We start from the raw sequence: 19,381 nt of genomic DNA on the forward strand, positions 1-19,381 counted from the left end.
AGCATCTGCGGCTGAGCTGGCAGGGCTGGAGGGAGGTGGTCTCCATGTCCAGCCCCTGCTGGTGTTGACCTGGGCCCAGCCCCCCAGAGGGCTGTGGCTTCTTTAATGCAGAGCCCACCCTGAGGCTGCCTGGGGCCTGGGCATGTGTGTCCGGTGCTGGGGACAGTGGGCGAGCCTGGCCTAGGGAATGGGGCAGAGCCCTGCGTCTCTGTAGGCCCCGCCCCTGGGGAAGTTACCTGCCCCACTTTCAAAACCTGTAAGAGGAATTCAGATGCTCTTAAACTTTTGTCCAGTAGACTCTCAAACTACTTGAGTCTTTTCTTCCAAAGTGTACACAGACCCTCAGCCCATTTCCTTGAGACCCCGGCCTTCCATGTCTGTACCTGAGCACTCAGGTCGAGGCGTCACCCGGCAGCAGCAGGTCCGTTTCTGCAGCTCCTCCACCTGGGAGCAAAATTAGTGCAATTATTTGAATATTTTATTGCATCTTCCCTTTATTAAAATATTTTACTTTTATCAAAATAAGATGAGAGCAAACTGGAGAGCTGCTACTGCTGTGGAAGAGTAAAGATCTCATGAATGGGATGCATTTTAGAAGCCCATTGGGCTGAAAGAAGCAGATTTTTAGCCCATGGGACTTAAGCTGGACCATGTGTTCAGTTTTAAAGGAAGAGAACAGCATTTAAAAAGGCATGAAATGCAGGAAACGTGTCAAAATCAGGATGAAAAGGCATTAGGGAACGTATTCTGTTAGATTCTGAGTCCAGAATCCCTGTCTGTGATGTGGTCGTGTGCATTGTCCTACTGCCTGCCCTTCAGGCCGTCGGGAGGATTATGGGGAATGAGATGTGTGCAGGCTGCTCCCTTTCCTCTGCAGGGAGGAGCTGTTGAAAAGCATCAGAGTTTCCGGCCGAGCACGCATGCGCGGGGCCCGTGGTCCTCAGATGGCCCCGTGGACGTGTCTCCTTCTGAGCGGGGAGCAGTGTCTGTCTAGGACCCTCTCTGGGTTTTAGAGTGTGGCAAGGCAGAACCAGGTCAGGAGGCCGGTTGGGGATGCACAGAGGGACTGAGTCTTTGAGGGGAGGACCCTTGTCCTGTCCACCATGGTGACTAGGACAGAGTTTGCGGAGAGAAAGGAGTATGGAGAAACTGCCATTGGGTAGCTCATTTGGTGCTAGAAGGCCGTTTCTGGGCTGGGATTACTCGGCCCCTTGGGGGGTGGTCCTAGTTTCCTCCCTTTGGAGAAAGGCAGCCCTTGAGCAGCTGACACCCTGAACTTGGGAGATGGGGGCAGAATTCCCCATCTCCTCCGAACAGCGCTGGGAGGGTCCGGAGATGTTTCTGTTCAGCCTACCTGCCCGACCCCCTGGAGCCCACCCCCAGAGTCTCAGCTTCTCTATGTTTCCCGGGGCTGCTGTACCACAGTACCACAAACTGGGGGGCTTCAAACAGCAGAAATCTATTCTCTCCCAGTTCCGGAGGCCAGAAGCCTGGATCCAGGTGTGGGCAGGGCCGCGCTCCCTCTGAAGTCGCTAGGGGAGGGTCTGTTCCAGGCCCTCTCTGTGGCTTGTAGATAGCTGAATGCTCGCTGGTTCTCTTCACATCGTCTTCCCTCTGTGCGTGGCCGTCTCTCTCTTCAAATTTCCCCTTTTTATGAGGACACCAGTCATCTGGGATTAGGGGCCCACCCTACTCTAGTGTGACCTCATCTTAGCTCATTACATTTGCAACCACCGTATTTCCAAATAAGGTCACATGCTAAAGTACGGGGGCGTTAGGACTTCAAAATGTGAATTTCAGGGTAACACAATTCAGCCCGTAGCAGCTTTCATCATATTTTCAGAGGGAGACATGATCCAAATGGGCCTCGGGGATCTCCTAGGTCCATCTGTGCAGTCTCTCGGAGAAGAGCTGGAGGGACCAGTAATCAACAGGCCTGAGCCGAGGTGGAACTGCTGAGGCGTCCAACTAGGTTTCTGATTGGAAGAAGGCTAGCACTGGTTTAAGGCTCCTGTGCCCAATATCACTCTGGCTCCTTCTATTGATCACCTGTCGAGTGCCAGGCACCGTGCTGGACCCTCCACAGTCACATTTCTGCTCTTCATAGCAACTTCAGCTGAAAAGGTGGGCTTATCCCTAGTTTAGAGACTAAAACCCGAGACCCAGTGAGGGTAAGGTGTCTGTTGATGGGCACACAGCTAATAGGTGCCAGAGGCTGATCCCAAACCCAGTCCTCTCAACCTCTCACACAGTGCGTGTGTCTTGCCAGTGCACCGCCATGCCTCTTGACCTGGGCTCTGTGCTCGTTATTTGGCCTGTGATTTATCTCCTTGACAGACTGTTCCAGCCAAGGGCCTTCTCTTACAAGCCTGCCTCTCTCTGCACAAGGAGAACAAAAGCTTGGGTGTGTAGTTCATGGTCAGCAAACACATTCCTTCACTCATTCACACAGAATCCTTGCACACCTCGGCATGCCTGGCCAAGTTCTAGTGGGGGAGCATCGAACACACCAGAGCAGTATCTGAGAGTAATGAGCGTGAGATGGCTGTTGTTCAGAGAGCAGCTAGGCGCTCAGATGGTGAGGGAAGGCTCCCTTGGGAGGAGACCTGGGCGAGCTGAAGGATGGGCAAGTGCAGACGCCCTGGCCCTTCTGGGCTGTGTGGCTGATGCAGGCACGGAGGTGGGGGGTGGGGGAGGAGTTACAGCAAGTCAGACCAAAGGGGCACATGGGCATTTGAAAAGAATCAGGAGCCTGGTGTAATTCTATACCAAGTGGAAAGCCCACTGGGGGGCAGTGGCTGGGAGTGCCCAGGTCACTTCTGGATTGGCAGTGGGGTGGGGGTTGGGGGAGATTAGGAAGCTGCTGTGGGGTTTAGGTGGGCAGGGCCGTGGCTTGCCTTGGGCTGTACAAAGGAGGTGGTGAGAGGTGGATCTGGGACACGTTGAGGAGGTGGAGCCAACAGGACTGACCCCGGATTGCATGTGGGGGAGTGGTAAAAAGGAGGGAATGGAAGAGCGTGCCTGGAAGGTTCTTGCCTGTGCCATTAGTTAAGGTGGACACTGGGGGTGAAGTGATTTGGGGGTGGAATTTGGAGGTTCATTGTTGCTGCTGCGTCAAGCTGTCTCCGTGGACAACTCCCGAACCTTGTAAAGAGGCCGTGTCCTGCAGGCTGGCATGAGTGGCGGGTTGTTGGGGAGGCTGTGGGCAAGCAGGGGTTGGGGGCAGCCCAGAGTGTCCCCTCTTCTCCTCAGACCCAGGGACCTGCACAGAGAACAGAACTTGCTAGAGACCATCCAGCTTCAGGTAGCTCTTGAGTGTGGCACTCGCCACCTCCCTTGGACTCTCTGGCCAAAGGGCATGGCCAACATGCCTGGCCACTGTGGACTGCTACTGAGGTGCCCCCCTTTCCTTGCTGCACAGCCGGTGGCCCCTGGCTGCAGGAAGATGTTTTGCTGCCACCTTGTGGACGAGAAGAGCCAGTGCGATGTTGGAGGGCCAGCGTGGCTCCAGGACCACTGGAGGCTGCTGGAAGAAGCCGGAGCCTTTCCCTGGCAGCCACCCACATGCACCCTTTGCCTTTTAGCAGAAAGCTGGCTCTTCCTCCTCTCTGAGAAGGACATCCACAGGCTCCCCGTGGGTTGTGTGGCCTGAGCTGGGCACACCTTAGCACTTATCAGTGGATCAACCAGCAAATATTTGAGTGGAGACTAGGTACAAGGTTCTGTTGGGCACCTGGGCTGGAGCCCGCCCTTTCCTCTGCCTCATGACCAGCGTTCCATTTCTGTGCTGTGCTCATGTGTCACACCTTTGCAGGGGTCCTCTTTCACCCTGGCTCCCCTGGAGTGGGTTAGTAGTATATCCCCACCACCCCCAGGCACAAGGTGCCCACACGGGCACCCTCTTTTGTCATGCAGAGCATCTGAGGCATGGGCTGGTCTGGATAGCCGGTCCAGCTTCCCAAGCTGTGGGTACCTCTAGAGTCAGCCTGTTCTCCTGACTTCCCGGCGCTTGGAGCAGAAGGGGCTGCTCGGCACTCATCTTCTGCACTCTCTGCTTCCAGGGAAGCGTGTGTCCATCCTTGCCCAGAATGCACACCGCAGGCATCACGAGAGATCGCATCTTTAATTCCCCTAGACACTTCCCTGAGGTCTCTCACCTTTAAGTGACAGATTCAGCTTGGTGTTTCTGATGACCTTAAGAAACAGAGAACTGACAGGAGAGCTGGTTTTAAGGAATCCTGTACTGTTTACAAGGTCCCAGCCTGGAGCTTGGTGGGCTATCCTAATTTCCTTTGGGCTCTGTTGAGTGGAGTTGTACTTGCCGCATCTCTTTGGAGAAGAATCTTGTCAGAACACAGAGACCTTGTCCCCGACAGAGGGCTGATGCCAACAGGGAAAAGTGGTGTATGTTTGCACTGATCTCCTTTCTAAGGTCTTCAACTGGCTTGATGTCTTTGGCTGGACATATTTGTGTAGGCAGGTGCCCTTCTCTGCTGTGTTTCTTCGGGTCAGGAGAGGTTTCTGGGAAGAGGTAGGAAGGAGGCCGCCAAGTGAGGAAGAGGCAGCTGTTCCGGGTTTGGGAATTGAGCCAGGCTGAGCTTCTTACCTGGGCTGATTCTGCAGGTGCGGTGGGAGCTGGGAGCTGGTGTGTCCTCGGAGAACGGGAGATGTTCTTTCACCTCTGGACCCGGCACTGCTGGCTGCCTTGCCCGAGCTGTGTGTGTGTGTATAGGTGTAGCTGGGGGCCTTTCCCCTCCTATCCCATCCTGCTGTCCTACTGAGAGAGCCAGTGGGTTCTAAAGCACCCCATCCCCTTTCATCCTGTCCCCCTCAGTCCCCAGAGACAGGTTCCTATGGCCACTGCCCTGTGCTTGCACTTCCATTGGCTTGGGTGGAGGTTTGTGACTGAGCAGCCTTACTCTTTTCGGGAGGGGTAATTCCCCATGTGTGTGTGAGAGAGGACAGACAGACAGATATGCAGATAGGGAAGTTGAGTGTGGGAGACTTAAACTTGGAACTGTGAGTCAGGATTCCTGGGTTGTGTTCTTGTTTCCATGCCCAAAGGATCCTGGGAAGGGCTCTTCTGCGGAACCATCTATTACATGGGGAATATGCATCCCGAGAGGAAGAAGCCGTCCTCATCATTGTTAATAACTAGTCCGAGGAAATACGGATTCACCCCCAGGGCCTCTCCAGGCCGGGAGATCCAGCCCGGGACTTGGGAGTGTTCAGCTCTTTTCTGCGGGAGCACCTAGGATGGAGAGGCCCTGCCTTCCTCAGGCATTCCCCCACCCCAGCCCCTCAGGAATGCGCCACTTTTATCTTGTACTCTGCTTTTGACTAGGACCCTGGAATTCTAAAGCTTAGAGGGGACGTTGGGAGTTGGGTTGGAGTGGGGGTGGAGGAAACCTGGGTGTATTATCTCTTTAAAGGAAATGCAAGCCCCCTCATCTTTGCCAGTACCTAAACTGGTTTCTCCTGATCTGCTCGTGGTCCTTGTGGATTACGGTAAACTGGCTCATCTCCAGGGCCTCAGGAGAGGACTGATGTTTAAAATGCAGTGGAAGCACGGCAACTGCCCCCCCACCCCCATTCTGGGGTGAGCCCTGCACTTAACGCGTGTCTGGTGCAGCCCACACTCAGGAAATTCAGAGGGCATCGGCGCTTGGAGAGAGTGAGCTTACGGCTCCAGCCAGTACTGCAGGCTAACGCTTCGCCTCTGCCTGGCCAGCCAACCTCTGGACAAACTCTGGACAGGAGGTGAGACCCAGTGACAGGAGGAGACTGGAGACTTCAGGGACTCAGAAGTGAGTCCCTTGTCCAGAACTGTATGGTCCAGGTCCAGAGCTTACCTTTTGATCTTGTCCTGCCTTAGGCAGGACGGCACTTAAGCCAGTCCGGATGATTTTGTAATCTCCAAGGAAGAAGACAGCTTCAGTCATTAACAGAACAGTGGAATGAGCATCCAGCAACTCTGATTCTTGAGTTTCCCAATGTCAGAATGAGCCAAAACCTAAGATAGGCTCACCTCATTCAGGCCCCCCATTTTACAGATAAGGAGACTGAGGCCCAGAGATGGCATCGGACTTGCCTCCTGACTCCTGCTTCAGGCTCTTGTTAATTCCAGCCCTGGGTATCACCTTCTGGTTGCTCTTCCTCTGGAGAAAGAGCAGATGGCCCACTGCTCTCCAAAACGGGGCACAGTGTGTGGTGTGCTGAGGACTGTTATTTATTTGGGCTGCTCTTAATGACAGCTCCTCGCCTACCTGCCCCAGTCCGAGGAGGAGCCCTGGGCTGGAATTTCCTGTTTGTTGAGGGCTCGGGGGCTGCCCCAGCATGCTGGCTCCCCCGCCGCCGCCGTTCCGGGGTGTTCCAGGCCAGGCTTGCCGCCTCTCCTTGCTGGGCTGGCTCCCGGCCTCTCCAGGTCTGGGCTTGCCGGCTGCTGTGAGGTGGAGGCGTTGAGGGACTCGGTCGGCGGCCGACGCCAGTGCCCAGAGGCCGGAGGTCCGTGCGCCCCGGCCGCGGCCCCGGCCCGGGCCCAGCCCCGCGCCCCTCGCCATGGGCCTGGACCTCGCCCGCGGGCCCTGAGCATGGAGCAGGGCCGGCCGCCGGGCGACAACTACAGCCAGGAGCGGCCCGCCGGCTGCCGTCGCGCCCTCAGCGTCTGCGACTCGCTGGACGTGCACGGCGCCCCGGCTGACCGCGCCGCCGCCGCCCTGCAGGCCGCCCTGTGCGCCGCGCGTGAGCAGCCGGCGCGGCCGCGGAGCGTATGCTCGGGCGCCTCGGGCCGGTCGCCCGCCGGGCCCCGCAGCCTGCTGCTCGGCCTCCTGCGCCCGCGCCTTGGCCGCCGGGGCCCTGCCGACGGGCCGCCGCCGGCTCCCGGACCCGAGCCTGCGGGGCGCCCCGGCTCGGCCGCGAGCACCCCGGCGTCCAGCCCCGCGCCCAGCCCCGCGCCGGCCCGGCGCAGCCGCCCTCGGGGGAGCCCGGCCCCGCGGCCCACCAGCATGACGTTCCTGGAGGTGAACCGCCTGGAGCTGGCGGCGGCCGAGGGCGCGGGCGCGGGGCTGGGCCGCGCGGGTAGCGCGGGCTTCCTGCGGGGCGCCTCGCTGTGGAGCAGCCAGCGCTGGCAGGTGCTGCGCGGCGGCGGCGGCCCGGGCCCCCGGCGCGGCCTCTCCGCGCTGAGGAAGAGCTTCAGCTTCCGCCTGCGCCGCGGCCAGGAGATCCGGCGCGCCGAGTCGGGGCCCCTGCCCCGGGCGCGCACCCGCAGCGACGGCGACGCCAGCTCCCTGGGCGCCTTCCCCAGCCGCCGCGACCTGCTGCTGGGCGCCGAGGCCCCGCGCGCCGCGCCCGAGCCCGGCCGCCCCCGCGCCGCCGCCGGCCTCTGGAGGCTGCTCACCAGCCGCTTCCGCCGGAGGGAGCCCGCACCCGCGCCCGCGCCCGCGCCCGCCGAGCCGCTGTGGAGCCGCCGGGCGGCCGCGGCCCCGGGGCTCCTGGGCACACCAAGCGGTAAGGGGAAGAGTCCCAGCCTGCGTGGCCTCTCTGGTCGGAGTCCCGCGTTAAGAGCGGGTGCGGAGCCCCTGAACCTACCTGGGAGAGGTGGGGGCCGGCCGCGGCTGGCCCGAGGGAGATGGATGCTCAGGCGGGCTCTGGGGTCGCTGCTGGGTGTGAGAAGGTGGTCGTGGCAGAGGAGGACTTCCAGGCGGTCCTCCGTCTGGGCGCTAGCCGCGGCCCATAGCATGGTGGGCTATGGGACGGGCCGGAAGGCCCCTTCCTCACCTTTGGCACATGCAGAATTGAGGCCCGGAAGGGACAGACTCACGGAGTCAGCTGGCTCTAGGCGAGATGAGAACACATATCTAGCTCCCAGGCCGGGCTTGAGCCCTCGCCTCTGCTGCCCCTGCAGATGAGTTCAGGGCTTGCTTGTGGACCGGTCGCAAGGACTACTCTTTGAAACGACCTGGGGAGGGGAAGCAAGCATGGCCCAGAGGCCATGCTGGCCCCAAGGCTGCCCAGAGCTGGCTGGAGGATGTCGGTTACGGCCCAGAGGATAAAGATGGGCTGGCCTCATCTTTGGAGGACTCTGGGTAGCTCAAGGCTTCCCTTTCCCAGAACATTGCCAGAGTCAGGTGGGAGCTGAGAATGGCCTGGAGAGGAGGGAGCCGGAGAGGCAGGTCTCTAGGAAAGAAAGGGAGGTGGCCTCTCCACCAAGGAGGAGCATGGGGAGGAGGGCCAGTTGGGCTGGGTAGATAGCTCCCCATTCGACCTGCCCCTCACAGAACAGGGCCAGGTAAGGGCTCCTCCCTCATCACCCTGGCTAGGAATGTGGTGGGTGGCCCCACCCCGAGAGAGTGAGCTGTTCCTACTCGATGCAGGAGGCTGGCCCCCCTTCCCAGCTGCCAAGTGCCCAGCCTGGCTTGGGTCTGGGCTGAGACCTGCTGGAGTGCCCTCTCACCTGGGCCTGGTGTCTGGGCCTCGGGCGCACCAGGCCGGGTGTGGCTCAAGGTAGGAAATACTTATCTTGCTGGAGCAGTGAGAGGAGGAGGGGCACAGGTCTAGCCCAGGAGAACTGAGTCCACGCTCCTCAGAGTCCTCTTTCTGAGGACTATCATCACTCCATTCCACTCGGAAAGAATTTTCCTGCTGCTCCCTAGGGAATGGGGGTGAGGGTCAGGACCCCATTTTCTGGCCTTTGCCTAGGAAGGGGCAGGGCAGGAGGCAGCTGGTAGCAGATAGCACAGGTGTACGTGCCACCCCAGGCCTGATGGGCGGCCTTCTCTCCCGCAGACTCCTTTGTGAACAGCCAGGAGTGGACCCTGAGCCGCTCGGTGCCGGAGCTTAAAGTGGTGAGTGAGGCCCGTGGGAGGCCCAGGCAGCCCTGGGGCTGGGCGGGTGCAGGCTGGAGCCGTGGGTCTGGACATGGCTTCCCCTACGTCCAGTCCCCTCCTTCTCTCAGCTTGGCCTTTTCCCGAAGCCCTTCACTTCTGGCCCTCTTCCCTGCCCTCCGAGTCTCATTCCTTTCCTGTCCTCAAGCTGGCCCTTCTCCTTCCTGATGGTATTTGCCTCTTCTGCCCCATCTCCTTCCTCGTGCCCTCTGACTGCCACTCTCACCCCTTCCTCTCCCGCAGGGCATTGTGGGAAACCTGTCTAGTGGGAAGTCGGCCCTGGTGCACCGCTATCTGACGGGGACCTATGTCCAGGAGGAGTCCCCTGAAGGTGAGCGTCCTGGGCTGGCCTGGGCTCTGAGCCTGGCCACTCTGCCCCCTTTCTCTCCTTCCCGCTGTCTGTGTATGGGGCTCAAGCCCCTTGTCCTTCTCAGTCCTCCCGTCTCCCCCCCTTGGAAGCTGTGGATTTCTTCTCTGCTTGGCCTCCGTGCGCTCCTTCTCTCAGTTTTGGGCCTGACCGTGCATTCTGTCCTAGGGGGTCGGTTTAAGAAGGAGATTGTGGTGGATGGCCAGAGTTACCTGCTGCTGATCCGAGATGAAGGAGGTCCCCCTGAGCTCCAGGTGATGCTCCTGCCCCCGTCCTGGCCCATGGTGCCCTTTACTCGAAGTTCTTGCTTGGGACTGGGCAAGGTTGAGTGTGTGGGGAGAAGGGTACGGAATTCGCCCATGACCAGGTGAGGGTGGTAATTCTGCTCGGTCCCCCCTAGTTTGCTGCCTGGGTGGACGCGGTGGTGTTTGTGTTCAGCCTGGAGGATGAAATCAGCTTCCAGACCGTGTACAACTACTTCCTGCGGCTCTGCAGCTTCCGCAACGCGAGCGAGGTGCCCATGGTGCTGGTGGGCACGCAGGGTGAGCAGGCCTGCAGGGGTGGCATGGGGCGCTGGGGGTCCCCAGGTGGACTGCTGTAAGAAAGCCCAGCTCTCCCGCCCCTCCTGGTGCTGACCGAGTCCTCGTCTTTGGGGGCCTCCTCCTGGCTGCGTACACAATGGATCTTCCCCAGATAGATCCTGCCGTCCATGTGATGATTGTGTGCACGTATTTTGTGATGAATAAACAGAGTGGCTGGCTCCTTTCCACTCAGTGGGTTGGTGGCAGAGCTGGAACAAGGCCTGGACACCCGTCTTCTCGTGCTCTGTGTCATCCGCTGCCCTGGGCTCTTTGCCCACTCACCCTCTGACCAAATGGCCCTCCCCCTCAGTGGTCCCAGCTTCTCAGCAGGCTGAGTAAATCCCCACCATCCCGCCTCCAACAGATGCCATCAGTGCCGCAAACCCCCGAGTCATCGACGACAGCAGGGCCCGCAAGCTCTCCACAGACTTGAAGCGCTGCACCTACTATGAGACGTGCGCGACCTACGGGCTCAACGTGGAGCGCGTCTTCCAGGACGGTAACTCGGGCGCCGGGTGGGAACGGCTCCCCCAGAGCGGGGCTCAGGATGGCGCTGTGGTTAGCGGGGCGCTGTGCCCTGGGGGGCGGCTCTAAGCTGGGCTTCTCCCTTCTCCCCAGAGGGGTAATTGACTCTGCTGTCCCCTGCAGTGGCCCAGAAGGTAGTGGCCTTGCGGAAGAAGCAGCAGCTGGCCATCGGGCCCTGCAAGTCACTGCCCAACTCCCCCAGCCACTCGGCAGTGTCCGCCGCCTCCATCCCGGCCGTGCACATCAACCAGGTGCGGCCAGCCTCTCTGTCTCCCACCGCGAGTTAGTCCCACCGCGGCCCTGCCTCACCATACTGTCTGTCTGCTTGCGTGTCCCCACCTCATCTGGTCTCCCACCTTGCGGACGGTTTGAAAACACTCGCTCGAGTTCCCTGTAGCCTGCACGACTGGCCCGGCCTCATCTGTACCCCTGTGCTGACTGCCTTCCCGCTAGTTTCCCATCCCTGCTCACCACTCTACTCGCTCTGCAGCCATGTCAGCTAAGGCAATGTGATCAGTCAGTGCTGTTAGCGATGCCTCAGGACGGCTTCCTGTGGAGCCACCCTCAGGAGCACAGGGTGAGAGGAGTTCCTGTAGGCCTGCTCGGGACCAGCCCTAGCAAAACCAGCTCACGGCACAGGCCTCTCCCCTACTCACCTGTCGGCCCTTTTGTCGGTGTTTGCGTTTAGAAGGGCAGCGCTTGCCCCACAGGGACCAATGGCTTTCGTGCCCTGTCGGGTGTTCTGAGCCAACTCCTGCCACTGTTCTCCCATAATACCACTTGGATGCCTGCCCACTTCCGGGCCTACTGCCTGTGTATTTTTTGGCTCTTGGCACGTGGGTTGCTGTTTCCTTCTGGAACTGTGTTTCCCCACTCTGCTCTGTGGAAAGCCCTGGGCCATCACAGATACACTCGACTGAGTGGTCAGGCCGACAGCTACAGCTTTCTGTCTGCTCAGGGCCATTGTCTTTCCAAGGCCCACCCTGGCCCCCAGCTTTCTGATGGCAGCCTGGTTGCTGTTCCAGAGACCCCTCCCTTTGGCCCTTTAGAAGGCCACAGGGATTCCTTTGTAAGTGTTCTCGGGTGGGAAGGAGGAATGATAGGTCTTTCTTCATTGTCTCTCAGCAGCTCTGCCTCAGGTGCCGGCGGGCCCCGCCTGAGGGGCCTCTGACTGCCGAGGGGTGGCGGTTTGGGTGTTCGGCTCCTTTTGGACAGGTTAGGATTCCAGGCACTGCCAGGCAGGACACGGCCTCCACTTAGTGAACACCCCACTGACCGTTAGGGAGCGGGCCTTGTTGTGCTGTCTCCCGAGTCCTGGAGTAGACACTGCCGTGCGCTTTCTGTCTCCATCCTGTGATCCTTTCTGTCTCCTCTTCCTTCCCCACCTCTGTCCCTTATCTGCCGCCCACTCTGATGGCAGGCTTGGTTCCGTTCTCTCTGCCTCGGCTTTTCCATGTCCTTTCCCCTATCGCACACACTGTCAAAGAGTGAAGCTCATCCTCCCTGGCACCCTGAGCCCCACCCTGGCCTCCTGCTTCCTCAACATACGTCACTGACTTTGGGGAGCTCATTCTGGGTGACCTGCTGCCTCGTGCCAGACCCACCTGTGCGCCAAGACTCCACAGTTTGTTCACTCTGTCACTGACTCCGACAGGCAGCCGTTGCCTCTGATTCAGTTCCCTAGTTGGCACAGAATTGCCCCTGCTGGGGCCCTAGTGGGGCAGCCCAGGCAGTGACGACTGGATCCTGCCAGCCTTCAGGCCATGCTGCCATCCCCCTCGGTTCCATCTTTAGGAGCTAGTGGCTCCTCTGCTGCCCCATGAGCCCCAAGCCAGGTCCCCATACTGCAGGGGTTCTTGGCTCCTGCCTGCTGCCTCTCCCTGCACCCAACCCGAGCCGCCCTCAGCAGCCCTCTCTGTCCTTAGGCCACGAATGGCGGCAGCAGCGCCTTCAGCGACTACTCATCCTCAGTCCCCTCCACCCCCAGCATCAGCCAGCGGGAGCTGCGCATCGAGACCATCGCTGCCTCCTCCACCCCCACACCCATCCGCAAGCAGTCCAAGCGGCGCTCCAACATCTTCACGGTACGTGTCCCGTGCCCTGTCCTCCCACCTGCCCAGCTGCCTTCACTGCGCAGGCAGGGCCGAGCCCCCGCCACCCAGCTAAGAGGGAGCAGAGCAGGCAGGAGCCCCAGACAGCTGGGCTGTGGGTAGCCCCGAGTCAGGAAGATGCCACCTGTAGTCTCTCTTTCTCCATTCACACAGACACACAGCAGCTTCTGTAGGCTCCTTACTGGTGCCCTCCTCCACACCCAGACTCTTCCAGACCGTTCTTCTGAGCCCACAGGGCGCTGCCCTCGGCATATCCACACAGATCCTCCTGCCCCTGCTGCACACACTCACCCCCCACCCCCAATCACGTAGGGCTTCTTGGCCAGCTGGAGCGGCCTTTGACGCCTGTGCTCTAACCTTCCCGACACCTTGATTCTGCAGTGAACCAAGGCCCCAAGGTTACTTGCCCAAGGCTGTGTGAAGAGTTAGAACCAGAACTAGAATGGTTCTGGCAGAGCTAGAACCAGGGCCCAGGCCTCACAGTCTGCATTCCTGCTATTGTCCATCACCTCACGCTTCCCACACCCTGCAGTGACTGATTTAACAAAGGCTTAGACATCTTTCCTAGGCCTCCATCTCCTGAATCCCAGCCTGTGGCTCTCCACCCTGACTCAGGACTCCACAGGCCCACCCTTTCTCCCCCTCCCTATGGACTTCACCCCGGGGTCCCATGTGCCATCCACTGCTTGGGGCCCGGCCCCTCAGCTCTTAGGTGCCCTGAGTCTGCTGTTTCTCCATGCCCAGCATCTGACACACAGCACCCACCCCATACTCTCACCCTCCAGCTGGGATTGGCTGGACCATGCCAGGAGTCTTGGGTCAGACACAGGTGGGTGAGCTGCCCGTGTGGATTCTCAGGACATGGCCCTGTCTTTCTGCGTCATCCGTGTGCCTCTTTCTGAGCGTCAGGGCTTGGCGCTCAGTCTGGCTCTGTGTCCTGCTGGCCAGGCCAGGCCCCAGCCAGGCTCTCAGGAACCCTGCCCAGGCAGCCAGTGCTCCCCAGGCCTTGCTCATTCACTGTTGCCTCCACCCACCAGCACACTTCTGCCAGGTCTGCCTACCTCCATCTACCCTCTGCCTGCCACGCGCCCCCTCCCCGTCCATGCTGACTGACTCTCTTTCTGCTGACAAGCTGCTGCCGTGCATTGCACTTCCCCAGCCCCGACCCTGCCTAGACTCACAGCTTCTTGTTTCTATTCACACCCATCGAGACACACAGGGCCTCGGGCTGCCTGCTTGTGCCCACACCTGTTGCTGCTGCTGCTGCTGCTGCTGCTGCTGCTGCTGTAAAGCCTGCAGGTGCCTGTGTTTGCAGTGACGACCGTCTGTGCCCTCGGCACCTGCTCCCTGACATCCTGCCTCAGTTACCATCCTCAGCATCATTCTTAGTCTCTCACCTTCCTCTGCTGCTAGTCCTGCAACACCCCAGGGCACGCTCTCCTCCCTCTGCCACCCTCTGTCTGATGCCCATGCCTAGCTCATGGCCTCCTCGCCGCGCGCCTTCGCCTTCGCACTCCCGGCCCTGCGCGCTCTGTTGCCTGCTCCACCGTGCTGCCTCCGCCTGCCTTCGTTGCTGCGTGCGCTCACGGCACAGCCTTCCCTCCAGCCCTCTCATTCTCTCCATCTTCACTGTGGCAACCTTATTTTTTCTTTCCATTGTTTCCATGGTGACCTCACTTGCGCCATTGTCCCCGAGGCAGCCTCAAGACCTGTCCGTCTCTAGGGGTGCATCTCAGGACCTCCCCCTCTCATCGTCGCTAGGGGGCCACTCCCTCGCCTCATCGTCCTCCCCAGCAGAGCCTTCCTGCTCCATGGCTGGTGCCCTTGTGGCCCTCCCGCTGGACGTGGCCATCCCATCCCCCCATGACTTCATGTACTCGTTCTGTTGCTGCTCGCGCCCTGGTTCCCTTCCTTGGGGGGGTGCCCCCTGGGCTCCCAGAGATCCTCTGGTGGTTGGAGGCCTCTTGGCTCACCAGCCTGGCTGGGGCAGTCTGCACCCCATGCCCCCAACTGGCTCTTCTGTTTGGGGACCCTGTGGCAGCGGTCCCATGCACCTTCCTCCTCCCTGGGCCAAAGGGGCAGAGGCTCTGGCGCCCAGGAGAGACCCAGGGCAGGCACTGATGGTGCAGCTGCAGGCGGCAGTCCCTGGCCCAGTTCTTCCCATTCCTTTGGCTGTGCTCCCCCCATGCTGCGGCTGTAGTCCTTCGCCCCTTCCCTGTGCCCTGGCTCCCGGCAGCCTGGAGAACAGGAGGGATGTGGGGCCCAGGCTGCGTGTGGTGAACATTCCCCGCTGAGATGGACTGCCCGGCCACTGCCTCGCCGCCGCCTCCTCCTCTTCATCCCGCTGCTGCCTCTCCCCAGGTGCCTGGGTTTCTGCCCTCACCAGTGCTGACCGACTTGTGCGGGGCTTGAGTATAACTTGCCAAAATCTTTATTCTTTCGATATTTGCAGATATGTGCCACTGTTTCCAACTTTTCATCAACAAAAAGGCCTTTCCAACTCCTTCCAAATTAGAAGACCAGGTGGTGACACACAGCACCTCTGGACATTCTCCCCTGTGCGGGGCCGGAGGCGGGCCGGGCCCTGGGACTGCTCTCAGATGAGAAGCGGCCGCCGTGCTCCCCACTCCAGAGACCCACGGGAACCTTTGTAACTAACCCCCACCCCCAGGGAAGGCTAGGAACGCTGGAGCCTGCGGCTGGGGGCTGCCGGGGACCAGGCCCGGCTGGACGCGCTGCGCCAGGCTCGCTGCATGGAGAAGAAGGGAGCTCGGCCCCACGCCAGGCGCCAGGCCAGCGAGACAGGCCCAGAGGGGCGGGGGCATCCGAGCGCCCGCCCCGGCCCAGCTGCTCCTGGGGGGAGCTTTCCTGCCCCTCCCCTCCTCTGCTCCTTCCTGCATGGACTTCTGCCGTTCCTGCTCCGCTCCGGACGCCACAGCCACCGCTGCGCGCTTGCCTTTCTCCTTTCTTGGCCTCCCCGTTTCCTAGGATCCGCATTGGGCGGGCTCTGCCCCAGGAGCCTGGCAGGGGCGCAGGGCCTCTTCTGGCCTCTCTCCTCTCTCTCTCCATCCACTGTGCCCCTTGGGCCACGCCGACATGCTCGGTGCAACGTGCCGTGTGGTGTCTGTGCTGCAGACGGGCCACTGCCCGCTCACTTCTGGACTTTGCTCTCCCCAGTTTTCGTGCCCTGTGCTCCAGGCCATCCCTCAGCCCCACCGTCCACCACTCCTCGCCCCTTCCCTTCTCTTATGCCCCAGCCCCCTGGGCTGTGCGGTCCTCACACCCTCGGTATTTCGTGTCCTTGCTCTTTTGTAAGGGGCGGGCCCGGCTCAGTGAACTGTGCTGCTCTGTATGGTGCCGTGTGTAAGAATAAACCCGTTGGAATACTCGTGGTCTCAGTTCCTTCCCGGTCCCGCCGCCCCGGCCCTGCCCCACTGCTAGGGCCTGCCCAGGAGGAGGGAGGATGGGAGGGCTGGGCATTCCAGGTGGGCAACTGTCCCCCATGGACCTTGGGCCCCTTTAACACGTCTCTTCTTTTCTCTTTTAGTCTCGAAAGGGTGCTGACTTGGACCGGGAGAAAAAAGCCTCCGAGTGCAAGGTGGACAGTATCGGGAGTGGTCGGGCCATCCCCATTAAACAGGTCAGCACTCCCTTCCCCTGTGGCCAAAGAGGAGCTGAGACGAGGCCCAGGAAATGCTAGAGGATGGTTCTTTTCCAGGCCTCTGGGAGATGGTCTAAGAGGCGAGCACCTCCCCCCCCTCCATTGCCCGGCCTGAATCCTTCACAAGGAGAGGTTCCTCACTAAGAAGGATGGACCTCTGGGAAGAGCGGCTAGAGCGGCTGCTGCGGCCTGGGCCTGGAGCTGCCCCTCGCTGGGCTCTGCTCGTTCCTCCTCACGACCACGAGGGGGCAGCAGAGAGCCACATGCTGTCCTCAGCTGCTCTCCTGCCAGTGGTTTTGGAGTTGGGTGACCTGGAGAGGAGTCTGGGCTCTGGCCTTACCTCTCCTCCTCCCAGAAAAGGAAGAGCATTCCCAAAAGAGTACCCTGAGGCATACTCATTGATGGGCATACTGAAGGCTGGTTCTTCTGTAGGTTTTTTGGCTCAATCTTGTCCATATGAGCCTCCATTCATTTGTAAAGAAAAAACTTAGTTGAGGTGCCACCACCTAGTCTTTTCTCCACCGCCTTTCTGAGTCACTCCCTGGCAGGGCTGGGCCCCCCCAAAGCTTGGATCCTCCCAGACCTGTCGTCAGTCCCCACGCTGGAAAAAGACATTGAATGATGGAGGCTATCTTTGTGCAGAGATGGTGGTGTGCTGGGCAGGGTTCTGGAACTGCTGAGTTGGTGGAGGGTAGAGTGAGGAGGTGTCTCGCTGGAGCTCAAGCAAGAGCCTGCTAGGTGAGGTACCTGTTGGGATAAGGGCACGTGGCCTGGTGTTAGTCTGCTATACCCCCAGGATGCTGGGCTTGGCACAGATCTGGGGAGCCAGTGGTTAGCAATGCCATGTCTACAGGGACCATGTCGTCAGGTTTTGACCACAGAGGAGACTGGTATGGCCAGAGCTCACCCTGGCCAGGGCCCTGTGGTCAGGTGTGGCCCTCCAGGCTGGGGCGTCTGGGGCCCACTGGCAGTGTGACCAGAATTCCTGTGTTAAGGTTGGAGGTGTCTGACCCCACAGTGGAGGCCCATTTAGAATGTGAGGGTCCCAGAGGGCAGAGCGAGGAACGCTGTGTTGCTCCATGTCCTGTGTTTCTTCTTCAGCCTTCTCCTGAAATGTCATTGCACTGATGTCTGACAAGGACTGCTCTAGTTGGGTCAGCCTACCTGGAAGACAGGTGAAGAGGTTGAGAGGGGTGGCAGCAGCCAGTCACCTCCCCTTGTGCCTGTGTGTGTCTGGGTGCAAAATCGGTCCTCACAAACCTATTGATGGTGTGATCACCTGTCTCTGGGCCTGCACAAACTGAGTGCCTCCCTGCAGCCCTCTCACCAGGCCAGGTGATGCGGATGTGCTTCCGGCAGAGGACTGTCACTCCCTCCTTTGGGGGGCAGGTTCTTTCTGAGTGTGTACATGTAAACATTTAGTAAGTAAGAGAGAACTCCTTCCCTGGGGGCCTGTGCTTTGAGATGAGTGTAGCCCCAAAGGCCCCTCTTCCTGTCTTGGGTACAGGCTGATTGATCTCTTCCCTGAATCCCCCACGTTGGGGGGAAGGGGGAGCTCTGGGGCTGGGGGTTGAAGACCTGTGAACTTGTACCTGGGATTCTGGCCTGGCCAGGAGGTCAGCTAGGTCACTTGGGTGTGACAGGCCCCTAAACCTCAGGGACTTTCAGTGGGACAGACACCGCCAGGAAGGAACCCGAGTGCAGTCCACTGTGCTGCCGGCTGGAGGCAGGTAGCTAGGCCTGTGCTCTGCAGCGGGATCACACGCAGCGTGGGGATGTGCTCATCCACTCTCTGGTTTCTTGCGCTCCTCCCCAGCGCCCCGCCCCCCAAACTTCCCCGCTGCCCTGGGTCGGTCCAACCCCTTTCCAGCCCTCCTGTCCTGGTCTCCCCATTCCGTTCCTTCCCCCTCCCCCCTTCTCCTGCTGGGAGTGGAGATTGCATTTCAGTTGCCATTTGCATTCCCAATCAATCCGGACTCCGCAATTAAGCCGGCTGGCGGAGCTGGGAGGGAGGCGGCGGCGGGAACGGGTCCTCTGGGGGCTGTCGCCTCCGCACCGCTCCCATTACGCCCCAGATTGCTTCCTGCTCCACCGTGCACAGCCCGGCTGGCCAGGGAGGGTAGCAGGAACCCCTGTAGCTCATTCTCCCTCCTTGGAGCACAAGATGTGAGAGGGAACAGGAGGCGCGGGTAGGCAGGCCTCTCGCCAGCCCAGCTTTCTGCTGCTTCTGTGTCTTGGCACTGTGTGGGCAGAGCAGGGCTGGGCAGGTGAGAGGCGGGCTGGAGATGGGCGTGGGCAGCGGGTTGTTCCCTGGCCAGCTGCACATGCCTCTCTCTACTGAGCCGGCGCTCCTCCCACAGTTCTGGCTAACGAGCTCATTACCGCTGGTGGGCAGCTCCTCTGCTTCCTCCCTGAGAGGGGCCCAGGTGAAGGAGGGGAAAGAGTTCTGGATAGGAAAGAGCTTCTCTCCTAGACTGGCCTCCTCGACATCCTGATTCCTGATTCATTGCTTGGAGGAGGGAGGACCTCATGCCGGAGTCCGCTCCCCTGTCTGAGGAAACCGAGGCCCACTCAGTTACATGACCTGTTTGATGTTAAGGGCTGTTTGGTGGCAGAAGGGAGAGCAGAGCCCGGCTTCCCTTTCCCTTGACTGGGAGCTGGACCCACGAGGGAGGCGCCCAAACATGATGAAGGTGAAGGGACAGGGGTGGGGACGAGGCCCGGTTTTGAAGCATTTGACAACACAGGCTGGTGTGGAATCTCCCATTGAAGGTGAAGGCTGGGTCGGTGGCGGAAAAGGAGGGAGTGAGATTGAGGAGCAGGCGAGCCAGCAAGGCAGCCACTCTCCCATCCCTTTCTGAGGGGGAGCGGGATGAGAATCTGGCATTGTCCGCAGGGGCATTGTCTGCAGTCAGGGGAGAGGGAGAAACTGTACTTTTCCTTGTTCCTGGCCTGTAAGGGGTGGGTGCTAATCCCAGAGGCAGGTCACCAAGGTTCCATCACAGACCCCGAGGCAGGGGCCCGATTGCCTTCTGGAATGTTCCAGCCACCCTGTTGTCTAGTGAGGGTTCCATTAACACCGCTTGTCTTCAGAAGCTCCTTGTGAGGCTAGGGTCTCTCATGCTGATGGGGTACCAGGTAGCAGGATGTGTCCTCAGTTGGCCAAGTACTCCAGCTCCCGTCTCACATGGCCACATCTCCTGCAATAGCATTGGTCTTTGGGGGCTGTGGGAGGGGAAGGATAGAGGAAGGAA

At 60.1% G+C, this 19,381-nt stretch overlaps 1 protein-coding gene across 13 annotated transcripts in view; it reads left to right on the forward strand.

The window, feature by feature from the left end:
- AGAP3 (ArfGAP with GTPase domain, ankyrin repeat and PH domain 3) overlaps positions 1-19,381 on the forward strand; it is a 56,855-nt gene that overhangs the window by 18,450 nt on the left and 19,024 nt on the right. For 3 of the 13 annotated variants that reach the window (XM_023639992.2, XM_070265211.1, XM_023639993.2), the window contains exons 2-9: positions 8,785-8,843; positions 9,126-9,213; positions 9,418-9,503; positions 9,650-9,791; positions 10,195-10,329; positions 10,479-10,606; positions 12,281-12,439; positions 16,014-16,106. In XM_023639992.2, coding sequence (XP_023495760.2) covers positions 8,785-8,843; positions 9,126-9,213; positions 9,418-9,503; positions 9,650-9,791; positions 10,195-10,329; positions 10,479-10,606; positions 12,281-12,439; positions 16,014-16,106 — 890 coding nt within the window. Of the gene's footprint in view, positions 1-6,383; positions 7,507-8,784; positions 8,844-9,125; positions 9,214-9,417; positions 9,504-9,649; positions 9,792-10,194; positions 10,330-10,478; positions 10,607-12,280; positions 12,440-14,918; positions 15,855-16,013; positions 16,107-19,381 lie in introns of those variants that run through there. The other 10 variants (XM_070265212.1, XM_070265213.1, XM_023639988.2 and 7 more) reach the window with 9 other exon arrangements.

This window comes from Equus caballus, chromosome 4 (genome assembly GCF_041296265.1).
Source record: "Equus caballus isolate H_3958 breed thoroughbred chromosome 4, TB-T2T, whole genome shotgun sequence".
NCBI classification, from domain to species: domain Eukaryota; kingdom Metazoa; phylum Chordata; class Mammalia; order Perissodactyla; family Equidae; genus Equus; species Equus caballus.